This window comes from Fomitopsis serialis (assembly GCF_022376445.1).
Source record: "Fomitopsis serialis strain Sig1Antser10 chromosome Unknown B0H18scaffold_360, whole genome shotgun sequence".
NCBI classification, from domain to species: Eukaryota; Fungi; Basidiomycota; class Agaricomycetes; order Polyporales; family Fomitopsidaceae; genus Fomitopsis; species Fomitopsis serialis.
In genome coordinates this window covers 16,967-39,932 of record NW_025955320.1, presented here as the reverse complement: position 1 = coordinate 39,932, position 22,966 = coordinate 16,967, and the positions used below count along the sequence as shown (strand labels likewise).

General features: G+C 54.7%; 12 protein-coding genes across 12 annotated transcripts; 6 read left to right on the top strand and 6 right to left on the bottom strand.

Annotated features, from left to right (window-relative positions):
* On the top strand, positions 1–988 carry B0H18DRAFT_385348 (uncharacterized protein; the record flags this gene model as incomplete). The annotated part of the gene is made up of 3 exons (XM_048037869.1): positions 1–25; positions 81–878; positions 933–988. Coding segments are annotated over 2 exons (493 nt in total), but the record flags the coding sequence as incomplete, so codon positions are not given.
* Positions 989–1,035: 47 nt separating this feature from the next.
* On the bottom strand, positions 1,036–3,611 carry B0H18DRAFT_1064265 (uncharacterized protein). The gene is made up of 9 exons (XM_048031157.1): positions 3,301–3,611; positions 2,590–3,191; positions 2,047–2,551; positions 1,938–2,020; positions 1,862–1,903; positions 1,635–1,841; positions 1,558–1,602; positions 1,195–1,513; positions 1,036–1,127 (listed from the first exon to the last, which is right to left on the bottom strand). Exons 1-8 carry the CDS (start codon positions 3,347–3,349, stop codon positions 1,439–1,441), a joined length of 1,608 nt encoding a protein of 535 aa, XP_047884851.1. The 5' UTR covers positions 3,350–3,611; the 3' UTR covers positions 1,036–1,127; positions 1,195–1,438.
* A 264-nt stretch (positions 3,612–3,875) lies between these two features.
* Positions 3,876–5,211, bottom strand: B0H18DRAFT_1171057 (uncharacterized protein). The gene is made up of 2 exons (XM_048035891.1): positions 5,198–5,211; positions 3,876–5,133 (listed from the first exon to the last, which is right to left on the bottom strand). Exon 2 carries the CDS (start codon positions 5,019–5,021, stop codon positions 4,239–4,241), a length of 783 nt encoding a protein of 260 aa, XP_047884850.1. The 5' UTR covers positions 5,022–5,133; positions 5,198–5,211; the 3' UTR covers positions 3,876–4,238.
* A 607-nt stretch (positions 5,212–5,818) lies between these two features.
* B0H18DRAFT_1129045 (leucine carboxyl methyltransferase) lies at positions 5,819–7,116 on the top strand (the record flags this gene model as incomplete). The annotated part of the gene is made up of 6 exons (XM_048035387.1): positions 5,819–6,136; positions 6,199–6,374; positions 6,433–6,691; positions 6,744–6,765; positions 6,816–6,891; positions 6,948–7,116. 6 exons carry the CDS (start codon positions 5,819–5,821, stop codon positions 7,114–7,116), a joined length of 1,020 nt encoding a protein of 339 aa, XP_047884849.1.
* A 174-nt stretch (positions 7,117–7,290) lies between these two features.
* On the bottom strand, positions 7,291–9,139 carry B0H18DRAFT_1129044 (uncharacterized protein; the record flags this gene model as incomplete). Its single annotated transcript, XM_048035386.1, has 9 exons — positions 7,291–7,387; positions 7,438–7,523; positions 7,593–7,692; positions 7,755–7,869; positions 7,920–8,093; positions 8,148–8,230; positions 8,281–8,503; positions 8,554–8,653; positions 8,783–9,139. The coding sequence occupies 9 exons, from the start codon at positions 9,137–9,139 to the stop codon at positions 7,291–7,293; spliced, it is 1,335 nt and encodes a 444-aa protein (XP_047884848.1).
* A 1,716-nt stretch (positions 9,140–10,855) lies between these two features.
* Positions 10,856–11,770, bottom strand: B0H18DRAFT_1064252 (uncharacterized protein; the record flags this gene model as incomplete). Its single annotated transcript, XM_048031156.1, has 5 exons — positions 11,564–11,770; positions 11,400–11,481; positions 11,320–11,364; positions 10,978–11,177; positions 10,856–10,951 (listed from the first exon to the last, which is right to left on the bottom strand). The coding sequence occupies exons 1-5, from the start codon at positions 11,591–11,593 to the stop codon at positions 10,859–10,861; spliced, it is 450 nt and encodes a 149-aa protein (XP_047884847.1). The 5' UTR covers positions 11,594–11,770.
* A 687-nt stretch (positions 11,771–12,457) lies between these two features.
* On the bottom strand, positions 12,458–12,879 carry B0H18DRAFT_1064248 (uncharacterized protein; the record flags this gene model as incomplete). Its single annotated transcript, XM_048031155.1, has 3 exons — positions 12,856–12,879; positions 12,598–12,804; positions 12,458–12,534 (listed from the first exon to the last, which is right to left on the bottom strand). Coding segments are annotated over exons 2-3 (240 nt in total), but the record flags the coding sequence as incomplete, so codon positions are not given.
* A 2,067-nt stretch (positions 12,880–14,946) lies between these two features.
* Positions 14,947–15,632, top strand: B0H18DRAFT_1064243 (uncharacterized protein). The gene is made up of 3 exons (XM_048031154.1): positions 14,947–15,173; positions 15,225–15,329; positions 15,382–15,632. The coding sequence occupies exons 1-3, from the start codon at positions 15,066–15,068 to the stop codon at positions 15,403–15,405; spliced, it is 237 nt and encodes a 78-aa protein (XP_047884845.1). The 5' UTR covers positions 14,947–15,065; the 3' UTR covers positions 15,406–15,632.
* A 1,519-nt stretch (positions 15,633–17,151) lies between these two features.
* B0H18DRAFT_1064234 (uncharacterized protein) lies at positions 17,152–18,371 on the top strand. Its single transcript, XM_048031153.1, has 5 exons — positions 17,152–17,339; positions 17,391–17,494; positions 17,541–17,668; positions 17,692–17,781; positions 17,834–18,371. The coding sequence occupies exons 1-5, from the start codon at positions 17,278–17,280 to the stop codon at positions 17,918–17,920; spliced, it is 471 nt and encodes a 156-aa protein (XP_047884843.1). The 5' UTR covers positions 17,152–17,277; the 3' UTR covers positions 17,921–18,371.
* Positions 17,906–18,365, top strand: B0H18DRAFT_385183 (uncharacterized protein). Its single transcript, XM_048037866.1, has one exon. It carries the CDS (start codon positions 17,954–17,956, stop codon positions 18,203–18,205), a length of 252 nt encoding a protein of 83 aa, XP_047884844.1. The 5' UTR covers positions 17,906–17,953; the 3' UTR covers positions 18,206–18,365.
* A 63-nt stretch (positions 18,372–18,434) lies between the features above and the next one.
* On the bottom strand, positions 18,435–20,781 carry B0H18DRAFT_1171035 (FAD binding domain-containing protein; the record flags this gene model as incomplete). The annotated part of the gene is made up of 13 exons (XM_048035890.1): positions 20,645–20,781; positions 20,517–20,575; positions 20,239–20,403; positions 19,977–20,190; positions 19,821–19,918; positions 19,722–19,765; positions 19,626–19,657; positions 19,488–19,605; positions 19,378–19,433; positions 19,286–19,320; positions 19,175–19,227; positions 18,799–19,110; positions 18,435–18,657 (listed from the first exon to the last, which is right to left on the bottom strand). The coding sequence occupies exons 1-13, from the start codon at positions 20,685–20,687 to the stop codon at positions 18,435–18,437; spliced, it is 1,452 nt and encodes a 483-aa protein (XP_047884842.1). The 5' UTR covers positions 20,688–20,781.
* A 699-nt stretch (positions 20,782–21,480) lies between these two features.
* On the top strand, positions 21,481–22,886 carry B0H18DRAFT_1098518 (Tim17/Tim22/Tim23/Pmp24 family-domain-containing protein; the record flags this gene model as incomplete). The annotated part of the gene is made up of 6 exons (XM_048032488.1): positions 21,481–21,551; positions 21,793–21,923; positions 21,990–22,195; positions 22,247–22,407; positions 22,453–22,649; positions 22,724–22,886. The coding sequence occupies 5 exons, from the start codon at positions 21,481–21,483 to the stop codon at positions 22,460–22,462; spliced, it is 579 nt and encodes a 192-aa protein (XP_047884841.1). The 3' UTR covers positions 22,463–22,649; positions 22,724–22,886.
* Between the last annotated feature and the right edge of the window lie 80 nt (positions 22,887–22,966).

Sequence of the window (22,966 nt, the reverse complement as noted above, 5' to 3'; positions counted from 1 at the left end):
ACTGAATACGAGTGTCCAGGATGCCGTAAGCAGCGAACTCTGCCTCCACGTACCGCGCCGCTAACCCTGTCATGTCGTAGTTCAACCTCGGATGGAAGCTGTCCTTGGTCGAGAAGGGCTACGCGCCAACAACACTCCTATCGACCTACTCCGAAGAGCGCCTGCCCGTCATCAAGCGTATGATCGACGAGACGAAGGCCATGTACAAAATCGTCATGAACGGCCCGCGCGATAAGCCTCGCGGTGCGGGCGAACAAGACGCTGCCTGGCGTGGTCGGCAGGATCAGCTCAAGCAGCTCGGGATCAACTATCGCTGGAGCTCGATCCTTGTCGACGAGATCCACGCCGTGGACGCGGAGGAGGCGAAGAGGGAGACCGTCGACGCGTATGGAGCCCTCGGCGGCGACGGCCTTCACGCAGGTGACAGGGCCCCCGACGCCCCTGCGCTGGTTGACCTCAAGTCCGGCGGTGCTGAACCGACGTCCCTGTTCAATATCTTCGCCCCGACGCATCACACCGTCCTGCTTTCTGCGGCGATGTTCCCGTGACTGAGGCTGTGCTCGAGGTCTCGAAGACGTACCCCTCCGAGCAGGTCCACGTCGTGGTCATCTATCCGAAAGATGCATCGGCTGCGTCTGTGACGGGTGGTGCTGATTTAGTCTTGCAAGACAGCGAAGGACACGCTTATTCGGCGTACGGCATATCGGATGGCGTCTCTGGGTATCATTGTGAGACCTGACGGTGTTGTTGGAGGGATCGTTATCAGGACAGAGGGAGCGAGAACATATTTCAGCAAGGTCTTGTCCACTATCTCGGACTAGGCCTCCACGCAACTCCAAGGTCATTACATCTTTGTACCAGTGTCAATCCGTGGTCTAGTAAGCAGGTTCGGTATCCCGCGAACCGTTATACGAGGGTTGATAAACTATTAGGTACTTTTGCCTCTGCGCGCTGCTATCTACTTCGGAAAGCATCATGGAGAAGTACCTGCTGTGAATATAGCGTGGCCTGAACGTTGCGCCGTCTTCAAGGTGAGCTGCATCTACTTCAGCTTCCTGCTAAACTGCAGCCTGTATATGATACGGCCATACAAATACGTGTCCAGGCCCAGAACAGCTCACCCCAGTCCGCGAGGTACGGTCCGCGGGCGATGACTGAAGTACTGATCACTGAGCTGAATCGAGAGGTCCTTGCCCGCCAGATCACTTCTAGAGTGGTTTGCGCTGCATACTGAGGGTTACTCGAAGAGTTATCTGTAGTCTAGTAGTATACAACTTGAAGCGTACTCCTCCCCTCAACAAGGTCAAACGTAGAGGAATAATAGGAAACAGAAAAAGACCGGGCATGTAGTACTATCATTCACTAAGGCTATCACTGCATGGTACTCAGTGCTCACGTACGGAAGCTTGGATGGTTCTACGTGAGCCTATCTTACTGATCATGCATAATAACATCGGGTCAAGTGGCTCCCAAGGTGGCCTTTGTATCGAGATTCAAAAGCTATGGCGTCCTGCTGAAGCGAACAGTTCAGCGCTCGAGGTTCTCCCGTCGATCAACAACAGCGATAAACGCAGAGGTCGCAACTTCGAGCACAGTGAGTTTCTGAATAAACCGGTCTCCGTTTCACACCCAACTAACCATCGCAGGTGTCTGGATGCGGAGATCAAATGTACTTCGTGCCTGAGGGATAGGCTGCGCGTGGGGTACACGCATAGGGAGTGATAGATGTCGCCGCTGGACATGCGAATGCACGCCACTCCTTTTTGATGATCTGGCAGGATGATATCGAGACCGTGTAGCTCGCAATCATCGAAGCGATATCCTGTGTGATAATACATTGCCTGATCCCATCGAATTCGACAGGCTCGTGTCCTGACTGTGCCCGCGGAAGCGAAGTTGCATCCTTGACTTGTTGCCACGATGGACACCATTGGTACTATCTTGTCCCGGCTCTGGGAAGAGCCATAGGAGTCGCCCCGGAAGCCAGCGTCCATAGCCCGGACGAGGGCCTTCCAGGCTTCTTCCGGGTGTTGTCCCGGAATGTACGGTGGTAAACCCGCGCCATCGTCAAGTACGCAAGCCCAGCGATCTTGTCCAACTCGCTTTCAGCTGAACGATGGCGCATGGCGTCAAGAATGGGGTATAGAGAGTCTCGCTGATCGGCGCAGTTTTGATACAGCCAAGAGACCGTATGCCAGAATTTACGCTCGTCCGGATCGACTATGTCGCTTGTCTGCTCGTTGATGTCGGAGGTCGATCGTACCACTGGAGAGTTTGTGGCAATGCCAGCAACTCTAGACTCTGCTGTGATCTCCTGCAATGTCCACGCTCGGTTGAGCCAATGCCGCGGGCTGTCGAGGTCACCAATGCGGAAAGCACGCCCAAGCCCGCTGTAATAGTGCACGACGAGTTTCGATGCGCTGTATACATCCCCGATCGTAGGGACATCCAACTTCCACTCCTGTAGACGGATAGCCTCATTCTCCTGAGAGCCGTACTGCCGTAGACAGAGCACATCCAACCATACAGTACGCAAGCCCATGTTCAGGAGCTCGATCCGCACACGTTCCAGCGTTGTGTCGACAGAACGGGCACAGGCCACTCTTTGTTGTTGATAGGCGTCTCGATAGACTGGCGACGAGAGTTGTCCATCCAACTGTGGGAGATCGCACCATCCAAACGCGATACTGCCCAGTAAGGGATGACGCGATTGCCACATAGGTCCCACACACGGCGTGGAATTGTGAAAGGCTTGACAATCATGTTCGTTTCGGGATCAAACATATTGGACCGTTGAGTTTGGTCATCTTCTGCCCTTGAGGCTAACAGCCGAAGGCCAACCACAGGATTCGGATTCCACTCTGAACGAAGCAGAGCATAGGTGTACCCGAAGTCATGCCCCTCTGCAATATACGCTCGCAGTGCATCAGCGAGTTCTGGATAACGTTCGAAGGTATGAGCTGTCCCCATAACTTCGTTCAGTTTGTTAAGGAGATCGTGGACTGAGCGTGGTTTCATCGAGGCTTCAACCGAAGAGATGATGTGTGTGCCCGTGTACTCCGCCTGAAGAGGCACCTCGAGGGAGTCTTTAGGCTGTCCGTCGGACAGAGACGAGATGTTGAAGGTCCTCGGAACACTGTAGGTTATTCCTGCTTGCTCACGAATTTTCCGTCGACGTTCTCGCCGCTCTTCTACAGCATGTCATTGTAGTGTCGAGCAAAATGGGTACAATAGGCTTCATACCTGCTGTGAGCTGGGAACGTGTTTAGGTGGAGACTAACAACCAGATACAAGACCCACTCACCTTTTTTCCGGCTGCCCCATCACTGTCCATCACAATAAACGACATAGGAGCACAACGTAGAGCAGGGCGAAAAGCGACGGTATGAAGGATACGGGCGAGGGACTGGTCACTGCTTTGCGACGCGCGCCGGTGCGCACCGTGACGGACGCAGGACCCTAGACTAGACGGGAGACCGAGCAGCGAATTGAAGAAGTGGCGGAATGCTGCCAGTACGTATACGGGTCAATCTAACTACCTGCATGGTGATGAACACGAGGCTCACCGTTGGTACCGTAGCGAGAGACAATTCGGCTCAGATAAAGTGCGCGGCACTAGGTAGGCACTTGGTCACGGTGGTTGACCAATAGTCCTCCTCCGTTGTTTGCGTGCGCATCCTTGATCACTCAGGCGGCCAGTCACAATCGGACTTAAGTTATGTCGATGCAAAAGTCTCGTAACCTTCGCTGCTACTTACATACAACTCGAACTACATAAGATGTAACTCGGTGATAGTCTCTTGAGTACTGATTTCATGGGCGCGCGGAGGAGGACAGAGGGAAAGATCACACGAAATGCGAACAAACGTCGCCAATTTACCTCGTTCTCAATCGCACCCACAAGGGTCGATGTCATAGGAGCTATCACACTAGTCCCATACTGTAACACATATCTTAGCTCTACTGACGGTCCACGAAACATACTGTACACATGATGTCGTTCCACCACCCTGTAGCTAGTAGTATGTGGTTACTAAGATCCTACACGCAACCTACATATTTTCGTTACATTGGTCTCGAGATTGGCACTTGTGTCGGCAGTACGAGCCCATTCCGATTGCCCAATCCCTCCTATTGCCGTGCTCTTTGATCATATCTTCGCCATATGCACCCTACGTCTGTATGCCTTGGCTGGGCCACTACGTACACCCTGCAACCAAACATATTCATGTCTGTCGTCAGCGCGTTACAGAGCGCCAGTAGAGCGACAGACAGCAGGAGTAGGACGCAATGAACAGAGCCCCAACGGTGGCTGTGTTGGCTGCAAGCGCGGCAGCGCAGTATACGAGTAGAGTCGCTACTCCGGTTGCAACGCTTTCCATCGGATCGAGCTCGCGTACCCATTGACCAGATGTGACCAACTTGATGTCATCCACTGTTCCTCGTAGCCGGACCCAGCGGTCCTGGCTGAGCAAGACGAGGAGGTCGCCTTGTACGCCAGGTTCCTTCTGTCCCTTCCATCCCGGAACCGCCCTCCTCCTGAACACAACCACATTCAGCGCCCGGGCAAGGACAAGCATTCCAAGGACTCCGACTGCCCAGTAATCCTCCATCCATCCAAGAACGACAAAGCAGGTGATGGTCATCGCAACGCCCGTAGTGTAAAGAAGAAGGGCGACCCAATGGCGAGGAGGTATGCGGTCGCTGGGTCGCACGGGCTTAACTCTGACGTCTGCGAGATGGCCCGGCTCGCCTATACGCTGCAGATAGAAGACCATCGCCTGGTTCTCGATCCTGAACACGTATCCGCTGTGCATGGCTGCGGCAGCAGGAAGTTCTCCCTTGTTCACCTCGGACGCCTTTTGTTGGGTATGGATGCCCGGCGCGAGGAAAAGCATGTCGATGTACCACGATGTTCCAATGAGAGCAGTCCTCTCCGAGATGGTGGAGAGGTCGGCGAGTGCTATAAGGCCTGCAGAGTCCAAGGATATGCCTGTGATCGAGTTCTTTGTGAGCGGCATGTTGATCTCGGTGAGCGATGCGATGTGATACGATGAGGGACGTGCAGGACGCGATATGGATGTCGAGCGCACACAGTTGTGTACGAACGATGCGAGCAGATATTACAGGAGCCTGAAGCAAGACGAGTTAGTCTAGTTGCAACAAGAAATTGTAGCAACGAAGCTCGCGAGCTCACCTTGAAGGACCGTCACAGGCCACGAAGGAGGGCGGCGATGGGCAGAGCGAGTCAGAAGCTGTGGTTGGGGACACGTACCTTCCTGTCTACTGTGACGCCCACGGCCATATTTGTCGGAGGCGATGAACAGATACTTACATACTAGTATGTAGCGCGCACATATGAGCTCGTATCCGCGCTGTCAAGCGGGTGCGTGTCGTAGGGTTTGGCTGTTACCGAATCGTGGCACGTAAAAGGTGTCACGCTTGTGAGAACACCTCGTAAGTACTTAGTCTCATATCAAGAACCTCCTCACATCTGAGGCGTTTGTGTTACGACATCCCGTACCCTGCCACTCCTGTTTGGGAAGTGGAATGGTGACCGGAAGGTGTGGTCGCGGAAGAGAAAGGGAAACATAAAAACCATGAGCCGGTGATGATTGAATGAGACAGGCATGCATGGTGCGAGGTGGTTTTGCCACTCGGTAACCGTCGGATGTCAGATAGTATCGGGCCGGGATCTCAGCCACTCTACTACGTGACTACTTAAATAAGTACAATGTCCTTTCATGTTTGTGCTCCCAGTACTTGCGTTCCAGTCAACTTACCCTCGGTGATATCTGTGACTCAAAAAAGGTGTCTGATGCTACCCTCCAGATTTGAAGAGCCTGCTCGACCTGATCCAGATGGCGCTGTACGCCTGACCGACTCGGACGCAGCGCTCGCACGTCTATCCGCCGTCCAGAAGCACTACCTCAGCGACCCTTTCATCCGCCACTTCGTACCTCGCGCACATCTGCAACCACCTCGTCCGCCGCTGATCAATGTCGGCACCTACGTGCGCTCGGAGGGCATTGACAAGCTAGTCGAGCGATGGTTCGTGTTTGCAGAGCAGGAGGGCACGCAATGCCAGATCGTCAGCCTCGGTGCGGGGAGCGACACCCGGTTCTGGAGGATTTCGGTGCGTACGGTACGAATCGCGATGCTGGGCTACCAGCGCGGTGACGGAGCATGTCTAGCCAGACGGGACCGAGGAAGGACCTGCTGCGAGCGTACCTTGAGGTCGACTTCGCCGAGATCACCACGAAGAAGGCCATGGCAATCCGTAAGAGCAAGGAACTCAGTGCAGTCCTAGGCAAGCCGGAAGATATTAGCATCGGTGAGCCCTCAGTCTTGTACGAGGAGCGACATGTCTTTGAGTATGCCCAGTCAGCGGCGGCACCTCTCTCCATGCACCGAAGTACCATCTCCTCGCAGGCGACCTCCGCCTACCGCCTCCGAGCTTCTCGCTCTGCTCGGACCTTATCTTTCCCCTGTACACCCGACTCTGCTACTATTTGAATGTGTCCTCGTCTACATGTCCCCCCAAGCCTCTTCCGCCCTTATCCAGGGCTTCGTCGACCACTTCGAGAGCGCTACAAGCGCGCAGGGTGGACACGGTGTACTCGGCGGGATCGTGTACGAGATGTTCGGGCTCGAAGACTCCTTCGGCAAAGTGATGAAGTCCAATCTCATGGTGAGTAGCGTGTTCACTGCCGTTCCGAGCGGCAACTGATGGACCGTTGAAGGCCCGCAACGTATCCCTTCCGGGTGCGGACCCTTATCCCACTGAAACCTCACTTTCCACGCGGTTTCTCAAGCACGGATTTACCATGGCGAAGCACTGACCCTCCGCGATATCCGCCGGTCATACGTCGACCCAGTCGAGCAGGAAAGGTAAGTAACGGCAGCCCTAATCAAGTTTGGTACTCACCAGCACTTCTTCTGCGTAGGATCTCTCACCTAGAGATGCTCGACGAGATTGAAGAGCTGGAGCTCGTTCTCGGACACTACGCGATCACCTGGGGTGTCAAGCTTCCCGGAAACGCCGGTGCCGTCAAGGCTCACTGGGCTGCATGGGACCTGGAGCCATATTCGACCGCCGGCGAAGATGCGGACTGAACTATAAGGCTGAAGGAAGCGTTGGGGAATGTACGATATCGTGAACGTAGTCTCGTGAAATACAACATTGTACGCATTGTCATGCTCGTTACGAAGAATACGCTAAAAGTGTTGATGGCGTCCATGAGACTGCCAAAATCGGTAATAAGCCGTCAGTACTTCAGTTGGCAAGCTCTAAGCCGCCTGGGGCGAGAGACCTGCGGCTCCCTTCCACGCCGCGCCAGCATTGGGATGTTCGCGGAAGTTGACAACGTTGTCGATGTCTTCACGCCTGCTCAAGGCGTTAGTCAACAATCCATCGGATCACTACACCTTACGCACTTGATCAGACCTTTCGCAATCTGCTGCTCCGTGAGCTCCTGCAGGTACGGGATGAGCTTATGCTGGTACTTCGCCACGCTCTTGTACTGTGGATAGAGCGGTATTAGCGGCAGAAACTCGAGTGAGCGAGATTGCGGTTGGGTGTATATCCGTACCTTCATTAACATCTCGTCTGAGTCGGTGTGGATCTTCGCAAGTAGCGCAGGTACGAGCGGGTTATCTGCCAAGTCTTCCATGCGCTTCAACACAGGGTGGCTGCAGCCCATCACACGAAAGTTAGCATCCCACAGAACCACAAAAATGCAGGGTGTGCCTACACGCCGAACATGATCCCCTTCGTTTTCGGCAGCTTGCGAAACGTCTGGTGGTCGAACCGGAGGAAGAGGTCCTTCGGGTGCAAGTCCTCGCGCACGTCGTTCGAGATGATGTTGTCTGACGTCCAGCGCTGAGCACGGCACACAAGACAGCTGGGCGACACTCACGCCAGAACAGCTCGCGGTCGTCCGCGATCCACCAGCTGCACCGCTCGAACGGCCGGTCAGGCGCGAACCGCACCATCGTGCGCTCCACGCTTGTCAGCATCCTGTTGAAGTGCGGAATCTGCGCGTGCAGCTGGTGAAGGGGCTGCCCGATCTTCTCGGATAGTAAGTACGACCCTAGACGGCGGCGAGTCAGAACGGATCTAAGAGCGGAGGGGACGCAGCGCGCACCGGGGAAGACGATCACGCCGCCGACGAGGTAGACCTTCCCGTCTTCGCGCTCGCGTCCCATGAGGAAGTCATCCTTCACCAGCCTTCAGTCCGTCAGAAATCCGTGCTGAGTGTGTAAAGAAGGTAAGCTCACCTGGTCACGACCATCAGCGCATCGATGCCCTTCAGGTCGGAGACATTGCTGAACGTCTCCCCGGTCACCTTATTATGAATGCCATTTGGGACGGGGCCTGGCGTCTTGGAGGGGATGGCGTCGAACAGCGTCGGGTACCGCTTCGGGAGGTAGTCGACGAGGGTCTCAAGCAGCTCTGTGCAGGCTGCATCGTTTTCGGGGAGCGAGTCCACGACGACTCTGCCTGTCCAACCTCAGGTTTAAAACGAACACACGTCCTTCCACCTATCTTACCTTGTTCCTTGATCACTCGCGCCTTCTCGTCAAGATACCACTGGTACTCCTTGTCGATCTCGATCCAGTCATTGATATGTAGCGGCTGGTGCGCCATCGTCTACAACCCGCGCCCATCAGCACCGTCCTCGATCAGGAAGCCGCCATCTGGGGAAAGAAGACGTCGCGCCGCTTCTGCGGATCCTAACGTACGACGGCCGATCACGATGCATAGCGAAACAAGACATACCTGGAAATACGGATACCGCAATACCTTGTTCACGTACACATAGTTGCGCAGCGTCGCCGTGCTCAGGTCGAAGTCCAGCAGTGGATCAGGATCGGGGAGATATCCTGGGCCAGTAGCATCCCATGCGCCTCCCTCAGTCTTGCCAGACCCATAGCGCAGTGCCTTCGGCTCCTTCTCAACGATGCCTGTGGTTTCCGCCTGGGACGTCGCGGGAAGAATGGGAGATGCGGAGGCCTGCGCCCCCGCGCGCCGCAGAGACAAGAAGACCTTGACTACGACCGCGATGATGAGCACGCTCAGGAGATCTTGCCAGTCCACCGTCACGAGCGCGTTCCCGATCTGAAAGGTGTATGGCATCTCTGCGGACGCTGAGCTTATGCCCTGCCAGGATGATGGCGAGAAGTAGGGACCTCGAGCTCGCCTCCGGGCCTCACGGCGGCGGATACTTATGTGCAGGCCCTTCGAGGCGCGTGTGATAAGACGTGTCTTCTAGGAGCGGCTACCTGTCCGAGGCAGTCGATAAAGGAGTTTCCACTGGCGAACATTTCCAGCGACTTACGTGTGAGTGGGGGCTGCATTGATAGGCATCTGCTTCCGCAATAAAGGCTTCAGGCGTCTCGTGGAATCTGGATAGAAGCCTCAGTCACGGCCCTCACCATCATGAGCATATGACTAGCTAGTAGCATCTACGTACGCAGGAGAAATGAGTCTCGACTGCAACTCGACTGCGACCAGGCTGACCGGAAAGCGAGGGTGCACGCTGTGAGTACGCAGAGAACCCTAGCATCCTCCGCTTGATTCAATAGCGAGGAGGCTCCTGGCACATGCAAGCTTGAGCAATATCTTCTGATGTGGCATGTGACACCGAGGATCGATTACGCACTTCATATCACTCTCTTGGAAGTCTGGGACTGAGAACAAGACTCTAGGCACCAGGCGTCCAGTAGATACACCTGTAGCACAGAATTGATCGAGGGGATTGTACCAATGAACATGGCAAACAAGACAACCCGCTCGACGGTACACTGGTGGTACTTCGTACCGATTCGATCTCCACGTCCATCTGCCGCTCATCTCGCTTACGCCCGCCCTCTTGGTACGAAGGACTTCGAACGTTATCACCACGCCCTCCGCTGCAAAACAGTTCACCGGGCAACGTGTGAACGTATACACACAACAATCGCATTAAATATCGAATGAACGACAGGGCGAAACGAACGACAGGTTTGCGAGTAGGTACGATAGTATAGCACACATCCTGGGGGACGGGGGGTGGGGCTGCACGCTGGGCGAACGACGAGAATACGCATACGTAGGGTCGACGGCGTATATATCGTGTATCCATTCATGCAACGTCCATCAGTCAGTCGTCGAGAGGCGTACGTAGGGTGGGGAGTACAGTACGTAGCGGTAAGTTAAACGAAGCAAAGGCAAGAGAGCACGCGAAGGAACCAAGACGTGCAGCCAACACTAGGATAACACAACGGGGCGAAGCGGATTAGACCAGGGGACGCAAGAAGGGGACTGATAGACAACACACGGCCGAGCAGCGGGGCCCGACCGCAGAGGGATGGTACACGACATGACGAAGACAACAGAGGTGCGGGTGGTATGGTCGACGAGGAAGTACGAGCCAGCGAAACACTAGGGATGTATGAGTGAGGGCAGGGGAGGTTGGATCCGCAGTCCTCAGGTCCGTAGCGGCACAGTAGAAGTAGAATCCAGGATGTCCCGTCTAGGAATAACAACAACAACACCACACAACACCAGCAAGCCCTCCTCGATCTACACCACGCGAGAAAGAAGACGGGATACAGGGGAAACTCGTGAGTCGTGAAGGGTAATAGTACAGCCTCTCGCTGGGCGATTTTCACTGCGCCCTCGCGGACAAGGTGCGTTAGAGAGCGACGGCGCGAGGATGAGAGGGATGACGGCAAGACCACCGGCGACGATTTGCGTTGTGCCCGGAAGCGGTCGATGTCTCGCTAGCAGAGCCAGAGCCAGTGGACGATCCGCTGGAACCGGTGTGGTAGCAGACGAGGATTTGGACGTCGACGTCGCAGTGCCATTCAGCGCTTAGCGTTGCGCTGCATCAATCGAGTTAGCACTGGATCCTGCGGACTTCACAGTGGCACATACAACAAAGCCGGCAAGAGTCTGCCACGAACTCTCGTTGATGTTGATACCGCCGACACCCCAATGGCACAAGTGTTCCAGTCGAAAAACCAGATCGTGCTGTTGTCCGTGATGGGGAGAATGAAGTTGGTGATGGTGGTGAAATTGCCAGCATCACGGAAGCCGGTGGTGAAGCCGTTGACGGTGACGTTGGTCTCGTCAATCCAGATGCACGGCGACGGGAACGTGGACTGGATGACAGTGTGGTTGCCCTGAGTGACTGTCGATGAATAGCGCGTCAGTAATCTGGATGTCCTCCTGCATGCAGTACCAACTCCACGCCCGCACTACGCCCTGCAAAACGGCCACGCGCTAGGAAACAGGGACAAGAATGTTTGACGAACGAACGGAGAAGTACTCACAATTGAAGTAGACCGTGTCTCCTATCGCAGCGTTAACCGATGAGGCTGGTAGACCAAGCTGCCGTTGGTGGTTGTGTTACCGCCGACGGTGATATTCCACTGTGTGGGCGTCGGGGCAGCCGACGAGGAGGTCTGGGCGTACACAACGGACGCAGCGGCCAACTGTCGTCGTCGCCGGGTCGAAAATTGATCGTACGAGCGGGCTTATCAGCGATGTTCCCGTTCTTTTGCAGTTGAAACTCACGGCAGAGGCGATGAAGGAGAGAGCGAACATCTTGACTCGAGACGAGCTTGTGAAGACGGCGAGGAGAGAACGGAGTGGCCTGAGGGCGAAGGCGGGCTACCGAAGTCGAGGAGGACAAGGGTGAGGACTGCCCGCAGACCTCCTCGCACCTAAGAGCACCGTTGCACGTGGGATTTTCCTGCCGCACTGGGCCGAAGCTTCGGTGCCACGGGCAGGCCATTGCCTAGAATGGTCATCGATGACGCCGTTCGCCGCCCGATCGCTCGGCGTGCGCACTGCGTACGCACGATTGCTGCACGGCATTGGCTGAAGCCACATATCGACAGCTCAATTTCGGGTCCGCACAGCTGCCGTGCTAATTTCGTCCCATAAGTTGTCCATAAGCCAACTCGTTCTCGGCGCATGGTCGCCGCACGGACCACGTCTAGGTAGAGCCTGTCAGCCTCATGGAGGCTACGCGCACGGGCGTAGAATGTCTGACAGACTGTATCAACCAAGTCCTGCGCACGCAGGAACCGGCAGCGAGCCTTAACTTGTACGCTGGAGCTCCAACGCGCTCCCGATATTCGCGAGCGGCGTGCCCGCTTGGAGTTGGCTTGGAATCAATCACACCGGGAAGCTGCCCGTATACCGATTCGGACGGGATGCAAGCGACGGAGCTCTCGTCGGTCGCTCTCTCTCGTCAAAAGGTAAGCTTTTCTGATACGTCGGGATCTGAGCTTGTATAACATATAACCTAAGAATATGCCGGACGAACGTCGAATGTAAACGAGATGTCAATGTCCGCAGGAGGTGGTCAAGTCTCCCATGAATACGAAGTGAAAGGGGGATTTCATGGGTTTGTGGGAGACGGTCAGTGAGGCTGGTGCTCGAACAATGCAGCGCAACGTCTACAGAAGCCGCAGGGCATGTACCATTCAAGTTCCCACATGACAGTTCGACAAGTCTTCGTGAGAAGGGCACGTCGTCATCTTGGAACGCTAAGTGTCAGAACTCTGCAGAATTTGAAACTGAACAGAAGCCCGTCCATGCACGGGGATGGGTCTGGATGAACGCAATATCGAACCTAGACCTTCCACATGGCGCTAGAGAGAGGTTCATGTCGAATGTACGGATGAACGACCTTACCTCTGCACAGGATACCAAGATGACTGCCGAACACATCACAATTGCATGAAGATCTAAGGACCTAGCCATTCATTGGGGCAAGGCATCGTCTACCGCAGTGACCATTCAAGAGAGAAAGTGAAATCAGAAATCGTAGCTGTCGCGTACTCACTCAGCTAGTTCAGGGCATGCCTGCTTCGCCGACACACTTTCGTTATTTTCTAAGTCCGTAGCGCGTAACAGGGAAGGACTAGTGCTGTCCAGAGCGCGTATATACTCACTGAACTCTGAATTGTCCCAACGAAGGGTAGCCTATCTGTCTCGATTCCTTCAGAACATTCCCGGCTGCGGAAGCTGGGATTGTACAGTACCGAAGCATGGGCAGGGCCTGTGGCACAGGAGTACGGCGAGCGAGCAACCACACATAAGCTACGCGACTGTGTGGGCAGCGATGGCATAATGTTGGCGAGCGCAACCAGTGGTGTAGTGAGATAAAGAGAAGGCAGAGCGCAAGCAACGTTTCGAGCTGCATTCAACAAGGACAGACTGGCTAATCGCGACGGCAGGAGCCGTGTCACGTACACCGTGGCAGTACGATAGCGGTAGCGCAATATACTCGGGTCGACCAGCTCCCCGGGATGGTACATTGCCTTGCCTAAACAGCACACTGTCATTGGAGGAGTATTGCAACGCACCTGAGGTTCAGTTGTCACGCGCAGCGCACTTGCGGGCTTCTTGTTGTCGCCTGTCGAGCACGTTCGAGCTGCCGTCTTGTGGAGAACCGCCGTAACGCTGACCATGTCAAGACAACCCATCTCAAAGTGTCCGAGCAGGAGAACACAGTCGCTGAGAGATATTGCGGCAAGGTGAACCAATACAAGACCCTTCAAGCACCCGCACCAGAAGTCGAGGCGGTGGTGAGGATTGAACGCGAGCGGCGTCCGCTGCCCACGTTGTGCCTGCTATTGTAGAACTGCGAATCATACACAGAGACTTCGCGCGACGCCACCGGTCTTCTCCGGGGGCTTTCAGGACATTCAGCATCTGCAACGCGAGGGGCCCGAAAGGCGAAACAACATGAGTCGTTTGCACCCTGTGTCCGACATCCCCGGGAACATCGCGCAGCTAGCATGGGAAGGAAGGGAAGACAAGCATGCAACTCACCGAGGAGCGCCGAATTTAGCTCGACAGGGCGGATAATCCGTGCCGCAGAACAGATGGCGTCAAGGTTGACTAGAGGATGTGTCCCTCATCTTGGCCTGGTTCATCACTAACTGGATGGAGGCTTAGCTGTCGTAGGCCTTGATCAAGGGGAAGCAGTATATCTTGCGTACCTCAAATTGACTGCTCGTTTGTCTGCACTCACCGGCGAGCCCGATGACGCTGTCCCAGTGCCTTGCGAAGGCACCATTGACATGTATGCACTCTCGACTCCGAGTGATAGCAGCCCCAGAACCGCGTCCAGACTGGGGAGCCTCGCAGGGGGGTTGCCCGTTCGCTCACAGCGAGAACGGCTCGGCACGGTCTCGCGAGCAACCTAGGAACTCAGCGAAGACTCGCCGAGTTGCAGGTGCCCGATCCGGACACTCCCTCACCGCCCGCCACCCACACGTGATCTCAGCACAAACGGACGCCCAAATAAGGCAGGCGGTCTCGATCAGACACGCTCCCGGCGTGCTCGAAATGGCGACCCTTGTCCTGCGCGTTGCTGCTTCGTTGACGACAGCGTCCCCCCGCACACGCGCATCACGTTACGAAATTCGAGACACGGCACGATGCCGCACCCAAACGATCTCCCGGAATGGCAGGAGGGCTTCGCGCTGCTCGGGCGCCTTGCCATATTCGTCGGTTAGTTTGAGACCGAGCTCGAGTGCATGCCGAGGGGGTATAACTGTCCAGCGAGCCTTGTATTCTCGTAGCGATCCCTCCAGCACATCACATCTCAGGCCTTCACCAGCCTGACAGCTGCCTTCCTCCGGATCGCCCGCCCTACCACCCGCCGATCACTGCGCGATCCCGCCCCTTCCGGAGTCGTTCCTGCAGCAGCGTCGCGAGTTAGCCGTTCATCCACACTCGGCCAAAACATTTGTCGTCATGGTTGCTACTTTCATCCTGACACGCACTTTGCCATCTCGGCGCTTTTCGTCGGAGGTGAGTTCGCTAAGCTCTCGGACCCGGCTTGTATTCACCCGACACAAATAGCCTTCGATCTGGCATACGCAGCGCCTGTGCCTTATGGCGTCGACATCAGTCTCGAGCATAGGAACTGTCGAGATGGTGGCTGCGAGTCCGAAGCCAGAAACTGCAGAGCTGGTGGCTGCATGCGATCCATTCCAGTACGTTCTGACAGTGCAATACACCACTCACTTCATTGACCATGTTATAGGTCGAGCTCATGAATTTCCCTGACGCACCGGCCGTCAGAGATGCGGGGCCAGGGACACGTAGTATGTTGGACGACATACTAGAGCATCTATCGACGACATCGAGTGATGCATTGGCTGTGAGTACACCCGCATCCCAAGAGAGGACTGACACTCACGCCCGACCGCAGGACCCAAATCCGGACGAGGCAAGTACCGCCGTCGAGGAAGCCAGTCGCACACTCAACGTCGAAGCTCGAGAACCGGTACCGGCACCCCGGCCGTCTGACGGTAACGTAAGTATCCCTTTTCTTCTCATCTGCAACTCGAATACTCACCGTGATCCAGTGTCGCGACGGAGGATGCGAATGAACATCATCTACCTCGTCGTCCTTCCTATACACGCTGTCTTCCACGTCCTGCATTCCCCGGGCTGTCGTCCTCGCTCCGTTATGGTCCCCACTCCTTCACAAGTCTGGACACTTGACGCATCTCATCTCGCCGGCGTCATCTCACCTCCACTCCTCCTTTGACCCTGGCCTTCCGCATTGGCACCCGCGAGTCCACACTGGCGACGGCCAATAGAGAATCGCAGCTGGCCTGCCCTTCGAGGCCCTTGCGAGCCCGTCGGACGCTGCCACGAGCTCTTTAGATTATTACTTACCTTTTGCAAAAACTATCTGTTGTTTGTTGTACTCTGGTGTATTTTAGTGCTCTGTTTGCTAGTCGCCTGCTGTCGTGTTATGTCTCTGTCGCTGATTATTTTAGCCGTGCTTATTCCGGCCACATGCTCGTGCAAATATTGAATAATGATATGTTCTGTGTGAGCGTTGATGGATGCGTTCTGGAAGAAGAACATCTATAACCCACACCCGGAGCTGACCTGACCGTCGACTGCCAAAGAGCACTTCCAAATAGCTAGGACGGTATCACATCCATCTTCGGCTGTATTGTCCGTGAAGTGATCGACACCTTAGAACATCTAAGCGGTCGACGCCAAACTTTCTCGAGACTATGTACAGTACTCATTGGGGACCGTGTACTGCGCCTTGTCAGCGAATCCGCGAGGCAATTGTCGAGTGGTATAGTCACCTACGTGACTGAATGTTAAACAGCATCTCATGCGGGAGCTTGTGTGCATCGGTACCCATTGCTGTAACACTGCAGTCGACATGACCCAGAATGGTGCATCGAACTCCGTCGAGTGTCCAAGTTCCGCCCCATGTATATCTGCCGTCAAGCGAGCCTTTTGTCAGTAGGACCGTGCTGTAAATGACCACTTACTTCTGAGAGATACAAGCCCAATACGGTGGTACGGGATTACATTCGGGCTGCACGGTCAACGTTGTTGGGGCCTGGTCTGCATTCGTTCCCCGACTCGGAGTCTCGGTATTGACCGCAGCAACTAGTTCCCACTGTACAGGTTCGAGCTTCCGTGGCAATCTTTGATTGAGCTGAAGTGCACCAATGGAGAGCACGCCTTGAGCTCCGTTACCTAGGCCGCAACGACATCACGGCGTTCAGAAGGCTATATGCACACGCGCACGACGTGTACATCCTGTGGGGCATTCCGAAGCAAGTGACGGATTTCATGTCAATCTGAGCCAGTATTGACCATTCAATGGAGTTCCCTGTGTGAAGCAATCGAGTGTGACTGCGTGCGTCAGCATTTATTCAAGTATTCACAGTCACTAACCGGAACCAATAAACACACGCTCCACAGGGCGTAGTAGATGTTGTTTCCCTTTTTCGGAACCTCGAAAGACGAGAGAAAGCCGCGCACACTGCAGAGTCCAGAGCTGCTGAGGCTTGAGAACGGGAATAAAGGTAAGACCAAAAAGAGAGTGGCTGGAAGAGCGCGCGTCGACCGTTCCTGACGTGACATGTTCAGAAAAGGCAATCGTTGTAGTTCATGCACTATTGGCGCTGGTAACAGTGCGCGCCTTGCCGACAGCCGCCGCCTTCCGACAAACAACGGCCTTCTTTTGGATGCAACCCATGCAATCGCGTGTATCTCCGTGCAATGCGCTTCCCTTTTTATTTTGAGACACGCGAACCCGGGGGAGATGCCGAGCGACAGGCCGAATGAATTTGTAGTGCCGTTGCAGGTATAAGGATCCTCTAGTTGTGACGAGTCAGTAGGTCCACAACCGATCTTACCTCCCGAGGTGCCACCTCTAGCGATACTCACCGTTTCATCTTACTCCTTCGTCGTTGTACATATTCTTTGATCATCCAATCACCATGGTGGCCACCTTGATCCTCACTCGCACATTCGCAATTTGTGCGATGATCGTCGGTGGTGCGTCCCACAGTGATCCGAAGTGGAGGTTTGAGCTGATATTTGACGTTGTCAGTCCCTCTGACGAATGCTGCCCCATTATATCATCTTCTGGTATTCAGCATATCGACGAGAGGAACTGTCGCTTCTTAGGGTGCTTGTTCGCAGCACCGAACGTACGTCTTGCATACCATCTGGCCGCGTACTGTTCTCACCTCGTATTAAGGCCACGCATCGACTGCGGACATTCCTTCGCTGTCTGGAACGGCTGATACCACGCCAGAGGCGTCCGTGCCTTCCGAAGCAACCGAGACGTCCTCTGGCGGCATTCGAATGGCACACATCATTGCAAAGGTCCTTTCAGAAGTTGAGGGAAGCCCTCGACGATTTCTGCCAGTGGGATATTGAGGATGCCCCAATATTGCACCCCGGATCTGGACGCAGAATGGGCCGAGCTATTGCCGGAGGTAAGCAGACTTGCATCCCACGAAGGTGTTGCATCCTCACGACGGAACCTAGATTGACTCGCTTGAAAATGAGCGCTGCCAGAAAATTTGGCAATGCCCGCTCGCGCTACCAGTTTACACCCATATCCGTGCCCACTAGCTGGATGGTGGACCACCTTCTTTCAGCCCCTTGATGTCCATGTGGTTTGCCTCGTCCGGACAACATCGTCTAGCTTTCTGGAATGCTCTCGTGTTAGCTCTCGCCTGTTCTGCGACACCTCCTAGTATTAGTGCTCATCCTCGATCCGATCTCCCTGCTTGTCTTCTGGCGCCGAGCGTGCAGTCGACGCCCACCTTGTTTGGTGGTTGCAGGCAGACCGCTCACTTCCATTCATTCAAGCACATACATAGGCATCTGGATTTACTGTATCCGTTAAATTCTTAGATTGTCGTGGTCCTGTGTATCTGTACTGCTCGTGTATCCACCTTACCACCGTGTTAATCCCGGTTTGTTCATGAAATAATCGAACTGAGCAATCGACACGACAATTGTCGATGTAGCATAACACCTTTATTCCCTGACAAGTATCTATAATTTACCCGACTGCTTGGTTATACTGTACCATGGCACTAGAGACACTAATACATGAGACTTTGCAACCTGAGAACACCGTTCAAACTGTCGAGAACACACAGTCTTGAAGTACTGCTTCAGCCCGTCTCGCCGAACACAATCCCTCCACTACGCCGTCCGGCCTGACAACCACGACAGTCGTGCCATCCGTCGGGCAGTTGTACGCCTTGTATGCATGACCTTCTCCGTCACGGAGAACGGAATCCGCGTGGGCGACGGGAGGGCTCCTCGACGTACTCTGGGGATAGATACCGAAGACCGGACTGCCTTCGGGGTAAGCCTGCAGTGCCTCAGCACAGGCCGAGTAGCGGAGGCGTCAGATGTGAAGATGAGACGGTGTGATGGGTGGACCCGAAGACGTCGAAGAGACGCGCCGACGCCGAGCTCGCTTGTTTCACGTCGACCAGATCCGGGCATCAGGGGCCCTGTCGCCTGCACGCAGGGTCTCCCCGCCGAACCTGCCGTACACATCTAGACTGTCCACCGTCTGCTGCTTGTCGACTGGCTGGCGCTCGTCGAGAACAATGGGGCTCCAACGGTAGTTGATGCCGAGCTGCTTGAGGTGAGCGCCGCGGGCTTTGTTGACGTCGGCGCCGCGCACAGCAGAGTCCATGACGACCTTGTAGATCCCGAGAGTCTCTTGAATCATGCGCTTGGCTACGGGTAGGCGCTCTTCAGAATACGTGGAGAGGAGGGAGGGCGCGGCCAGCCCTTCTCTACCAAGGCAAGTTTCCAGCCGAGGTTCAACTATGAAGCATAAGGCTGTCAATCATCGCACACACATTGCAGACTGGCTTGGAACGTACTGCATCCTGCACGCTTGTGTTCAACCCCTGTAAGCGAAGAATCCATGTAAGTACGCCCTTGAATGCAGTGACATTATGCACATACCTGTCCGCCCTGCGGGCTGTGTACGTGAGCAGCATCTAAAAGCAGTGGACATCAGTTAGATTGGGCATCTTGCAAATAATATTGCCGCATACCTCCAGCCACGAAGACGCGCCCCACTCCGAACTTATCAACAATACGTGCATTAGGACTGTTACGATGTCAGACTCCCTATACTCGTGCTTATCTTAGACAGCAGACTGACCGATATTCAATGGCATACTTGATGTTGCCAATGACCAAGTCTTTACGCTGGATGAAGTCGCGTAGGGCCTTGAGTAACTTCTCGTGGTCCGCCAGGAGCTCGCTATAGTCAACATGACCTCCTAGCAGAAACCAGAACTGGTCTTGACCTCGGTTGGCCGGAGAATCACGCTGCCCAAACCACCGTCAGCAAAATCCAATCATAGCAGCATATCGAAGGGAGCATATGACGTACGTGATGACGGTCGGATTTTGCCAATCATTCCACCGATGCCAATGCTAACGGCAAAGCATATCAGGACCTGCTCTTTAAGAGTGAGAGCCGTATACGCACGTCTGCATCCAGTCCCTGTATGTCGAGTTCTCCGATGATGGTATGTTCCTTGAGTGCTTCGCCCTCGAAGGAGAGCCCCAGCTGCTTCCGGACGTTGCCTATTCACGCAAGCTCTCATCAGACTCAGGACATCCCCCAAAAGGCATTGTAACGTACTCCTGCCTCCATCTGTCCCCACAAGCCAGCGCAAGTGCGACGTCTCGACGAGCTCCTTCCCATCCTGCTGTTTGACAAGTGTGGCAACGACGCCCTCAGAAGTCTGCTCGAACTGGCGAAGCTCAGTTTCGGTTTCGACGGTGCAGCCGAACTTCTCGAGGTGCGAGCGAAGTATCGCCTGGGTGTATCCCTGCCCCAGGATGATCGGGTTAGGCTGCAGAAGAAGTCAGTACGGGCAGATAAATAGCAAGGGTTCGCTCACATAAGGTACATCGGGCGTCGGGTCTACCGGATCCAGCAGGTGTGCGGTTTTTTGAACTTCTATGCCCCCAGGCAGCTTGTACTGACGCTCAGGCAACAATGGTCTATTGATCGCGTGGATATCTGGCAACACGCCGAGATAGTTGAACACCTCCAGCGTTCGAGGCTGAGTCCGCTTTCAGTCAGCTGCAGTCAAATGGCTCAGCTAAAGCTTTCGCACCTGGAGGACGGAACCTCGCTGCTCTAGGGGGAATCGTGCTGCCCGTCGATGAGGCGGACTGGGATGCCGTTCTTGAGGAGTGTGAGCGCAAGCGTAAGGCCGAGGGCCCAGCGCCAGCCTGTGAGATCGATGAGAGTGTTCAATAACGGTGTCTAGTAACATAGGGAGGAGCGCTGATTTCGATGACCACTCACAATCAAGACTCCAGGGGAAGTAGTTTCAGCAGACATGTGCGAAGGAAGAGCTATTCAGAGTGAGGCAGAAGTTGGTGACAGTCCCTGGTATCGTTCGCCCCTACTTATATACACTCACTGAGCAGCAATGAGTGTTTTTCACACAGATGTTGATGACGAGCTGTCCGTGCCGCTAGGACGCGTAGGGATGTCTGCGGAACATGCGATCAGAGAGTTTTGTCCGCGCAATGTCTGCGGCACATGAATTAGAGGCAGGCTGTGCACCCCAAATGTCAACGTTTCAACACAGACACACCTGGATCGACCTAACGTAATGTTAGGTATAGTAACCCCTTTCGCGCAGCTTGATGCAGAGCTGACCGTGACAGGAGGATGATCGACGAGATAGATGAACTTCTTGCGCGATACACGCAAACTGATGGCGGTGCATGGGCAGATGGCAGTACATACACAACCGGTGTTCACGGATACAGCATCCTCGAGGTCGTAATCCAGCAGTGGAAACATCGTGATCAAAATCGGGTTGCGTTCAACTTGAGGTGCTAATACATAAATCGTACATAGACTTGGGAACACTGCGACCACTTCGCCACCACACCTGTAATATCATACTGCGTATAACTTATCCCCATGGAGGTCCTATTGATTGAAGTTGCATCGGATTTCATCCACTCAATCAGACTCAATCGAGGTCGTCCACTGGCAAGCAGGGAGGTCGTCCAAGCAGGAGACTCCTATTGCCAAGCCAGTTCTTGAGGCACTTGTCCCCTTTTGTGCACTCCTCTTCTTGATAACCCCTCGTGTCCATTGACGGAAAAGGATACGGAGGATGAAAAGAAGACAAGCGCAGCCTGAGCGCAGCAGCCTGGAACGAGGTCTGGAACGAGGTCTGGAACAAGGGTAAGTTGACGTAGGTAAGTGCTTGAAGTGATAGACTTACTTATGGTAGACTTATTTATTTAAGTCCTTAAGTATATTTTAGCTGCATTTGGTTCAGCGCTGCACGCTGTCGGGCGTCTGCAGGTCGAGCGTTGCCGGTCCTCCTCGTCTTCCTCCAACGTCTACGGCCCCTTGTGCCTCCTCCCATCCCTCCTACGCCGCCATGTCTGCAAATCCATTGCTTGCGCCAATATTCCTGCAGGAAAGGAGCCACTGCCCCAGGAGTGTCGGAAGAGGAGCGCGAGGCGTACTTGCAAGGGCAGAAGTACCAGCAATACATGGCTATGGGCGCGGAGTCGTGTGTTGCGAAGACAATACTCGCCGGTGGCATGGGTACGTTGAGTCTACCTACAGTTCCTTAGCTCCGGCGACGTTTTAGTAGTTATCCGGAATGGCTAGGTTTTGGCATTGGTGCATTCTTCTCCCTCATGAGCACCTCGTTCGCGTATGAGGACCCTCTCCTCCGACAAACAACGGGGAATCTGTCCCGGACACAGAAGGCATCAGAGATCTTCAAGGACATGGGGAAGGGAATGTGGCGGAGTGGGAAGGGGTTTGGGAAGGTCGGTGCGCTGTTTGCGGGCATCGAATGCGTGATCGAGTCGGTGCGTGCCCTTCGCTGTTTATCACCTCGGTGTTCGCTGACAGGTCATTAGTATCGTGCAAAAAATGACATGGTGAACCCTGTCGCAGCTGGCTTCGTCGCTGGTGGTGTCCTGGCGAGGAATGCAGGTCCAAAAGCCGCAGTCGGAGGGGGCATCGCCTTCGCGGCCTTCTCCGCAGCGATAGACCTGTTCATGAGACACGAATCATCGGAGTGAGTCTACTTTTGCTGGATGCGACTCGTGCTCATTTCTGACAGTGAGGATTGATGATTGCTCTCGCACCACTCTACCTGGATTACCTTAATGCCTAGTCTAATGCATCAATGCACGCTAAAACTCCCAGCTTTCCTGCGCTTTCCATTGCTGGCCGTCCCGCCGTTGGCCGTTCGACTATGAACTCTTCCAACCGATGCAAACTCACGGGTTCGCCAGACTCGGACCTCATCGCGGAATGGTATACACCACCGCGCACTTGACAAGGATCATGTCGGACCCCATGCTCCCGTGACTCATTGAATGGTTCCGCATGCCTGTCTCGCTGCGACGAGTGGGACGAGTTAGATTGACATGTGCCTTGGACAACATCAAATGAAACGCCGATATTTGCCACCCGACTTCAACCGAGTGCTCCCTTGTTGACAGCGCTACTGACTATGGCGTGCACGATGGTACTTAAGCTGGACGTGAGGCCTGACTGTGTACAGCACCGAACTCACCGCTGTATTCGCTCACTGCGTTCAGTACTCAGTTTGAACCTAAAGTACTCAACTA

What these genes read in the sequence shown, in the direction of transcription:
- B0H18DRAFT_1064243 (XM_048031154.1), top strand. Translation starts at nt 15,066, where the DNA reads ATGAATTTCCCTGACGCACCGGCCGTCAGAGATGCGGGGCCAGGGACA. An exon ending in CATCGAGTGATGCATTGGCT is followed by an intron (nt 15,174 to 15,224) that starts GTGAGTACACCC and finishes GCCCGACCGCAG; the next exon opens with GACCCAAATCCGGACGAGGC. An exon ending in CCCGGCCGTCTGACGGTAAC is followed by an intron (nt 15,330 to 15,381) that starts GTAAGTATCCCT and finishes ACCGTGATCCAG; the next exon opens with TGTCGCGACGGAGGATGCGA.
- B0H18DRAFT_1064265 (XM_048031157.1), bottom strand. Translation starts at nt 3,349, where the DNA reads ATGTCGTTTATTGTGATGGACAGTGATGGGGCAGCCGGAAAAAAGGTG. An exon ending in GGCAGCCGGAAAAAAGGTGA is followed by an intron (nt 3,192 to 3,300) that starts GTGGGTCTTGTA and finishes GACATGCTGTAG; the next exon opens with AAGAGCGGCGAGAACGTCGA. An exon ending in CCCAGAGCCGGGACAAGATA is followed by an intron (nt 1,904 to 1,937) that starts GTACCAATGGTG and finishes CAACAAGTCAAG; the next exon opens with GATGCAACTTCGCTTCCGCG.
- B0H18DRAFT_1064234 (XM_048031153.1), top strand. Translation starts at nt 17,278, where the DNA reads ATGGTGGCCACCTTGATCCTCACTCGCACATTCGCAATTTGTGCGATG. An exon ending in GTTCGCAGCACCGAACGTAC is followed by an intron (nt 17,495 to 17,540) that starts GTCTTGCATACC and finishes CCTCGTATTAAG; the next exon opens with GCCACGCATCGACTGCGGAC. An exon ending in GGGCCGAGCTATTGCCGGAG is followed by an intron (nt 17,782 to 17,833) that starts GTAAGCAGACTT and finishes GACGGAACCTAG; the next exon opens with ATTGACTCGCTTGAAAATGA.
- B0H18DRAFT_1171057 (XM_048035891.1), bottom strand. Translation starts at nt 5,021, where the DNA reads ATGCCGCTCACAAAGAACTCGATCACAGGCATATCCTTGGACTCTGCA.
- B0H18DRAFT_385183 (XM_048037866.1), top strand. Translation starts at nt 17,954, where the DNA reads ATGTCCATGTGGTTTGCCTCGTCCGGACAACATCGTCTAGCTTTCTGG.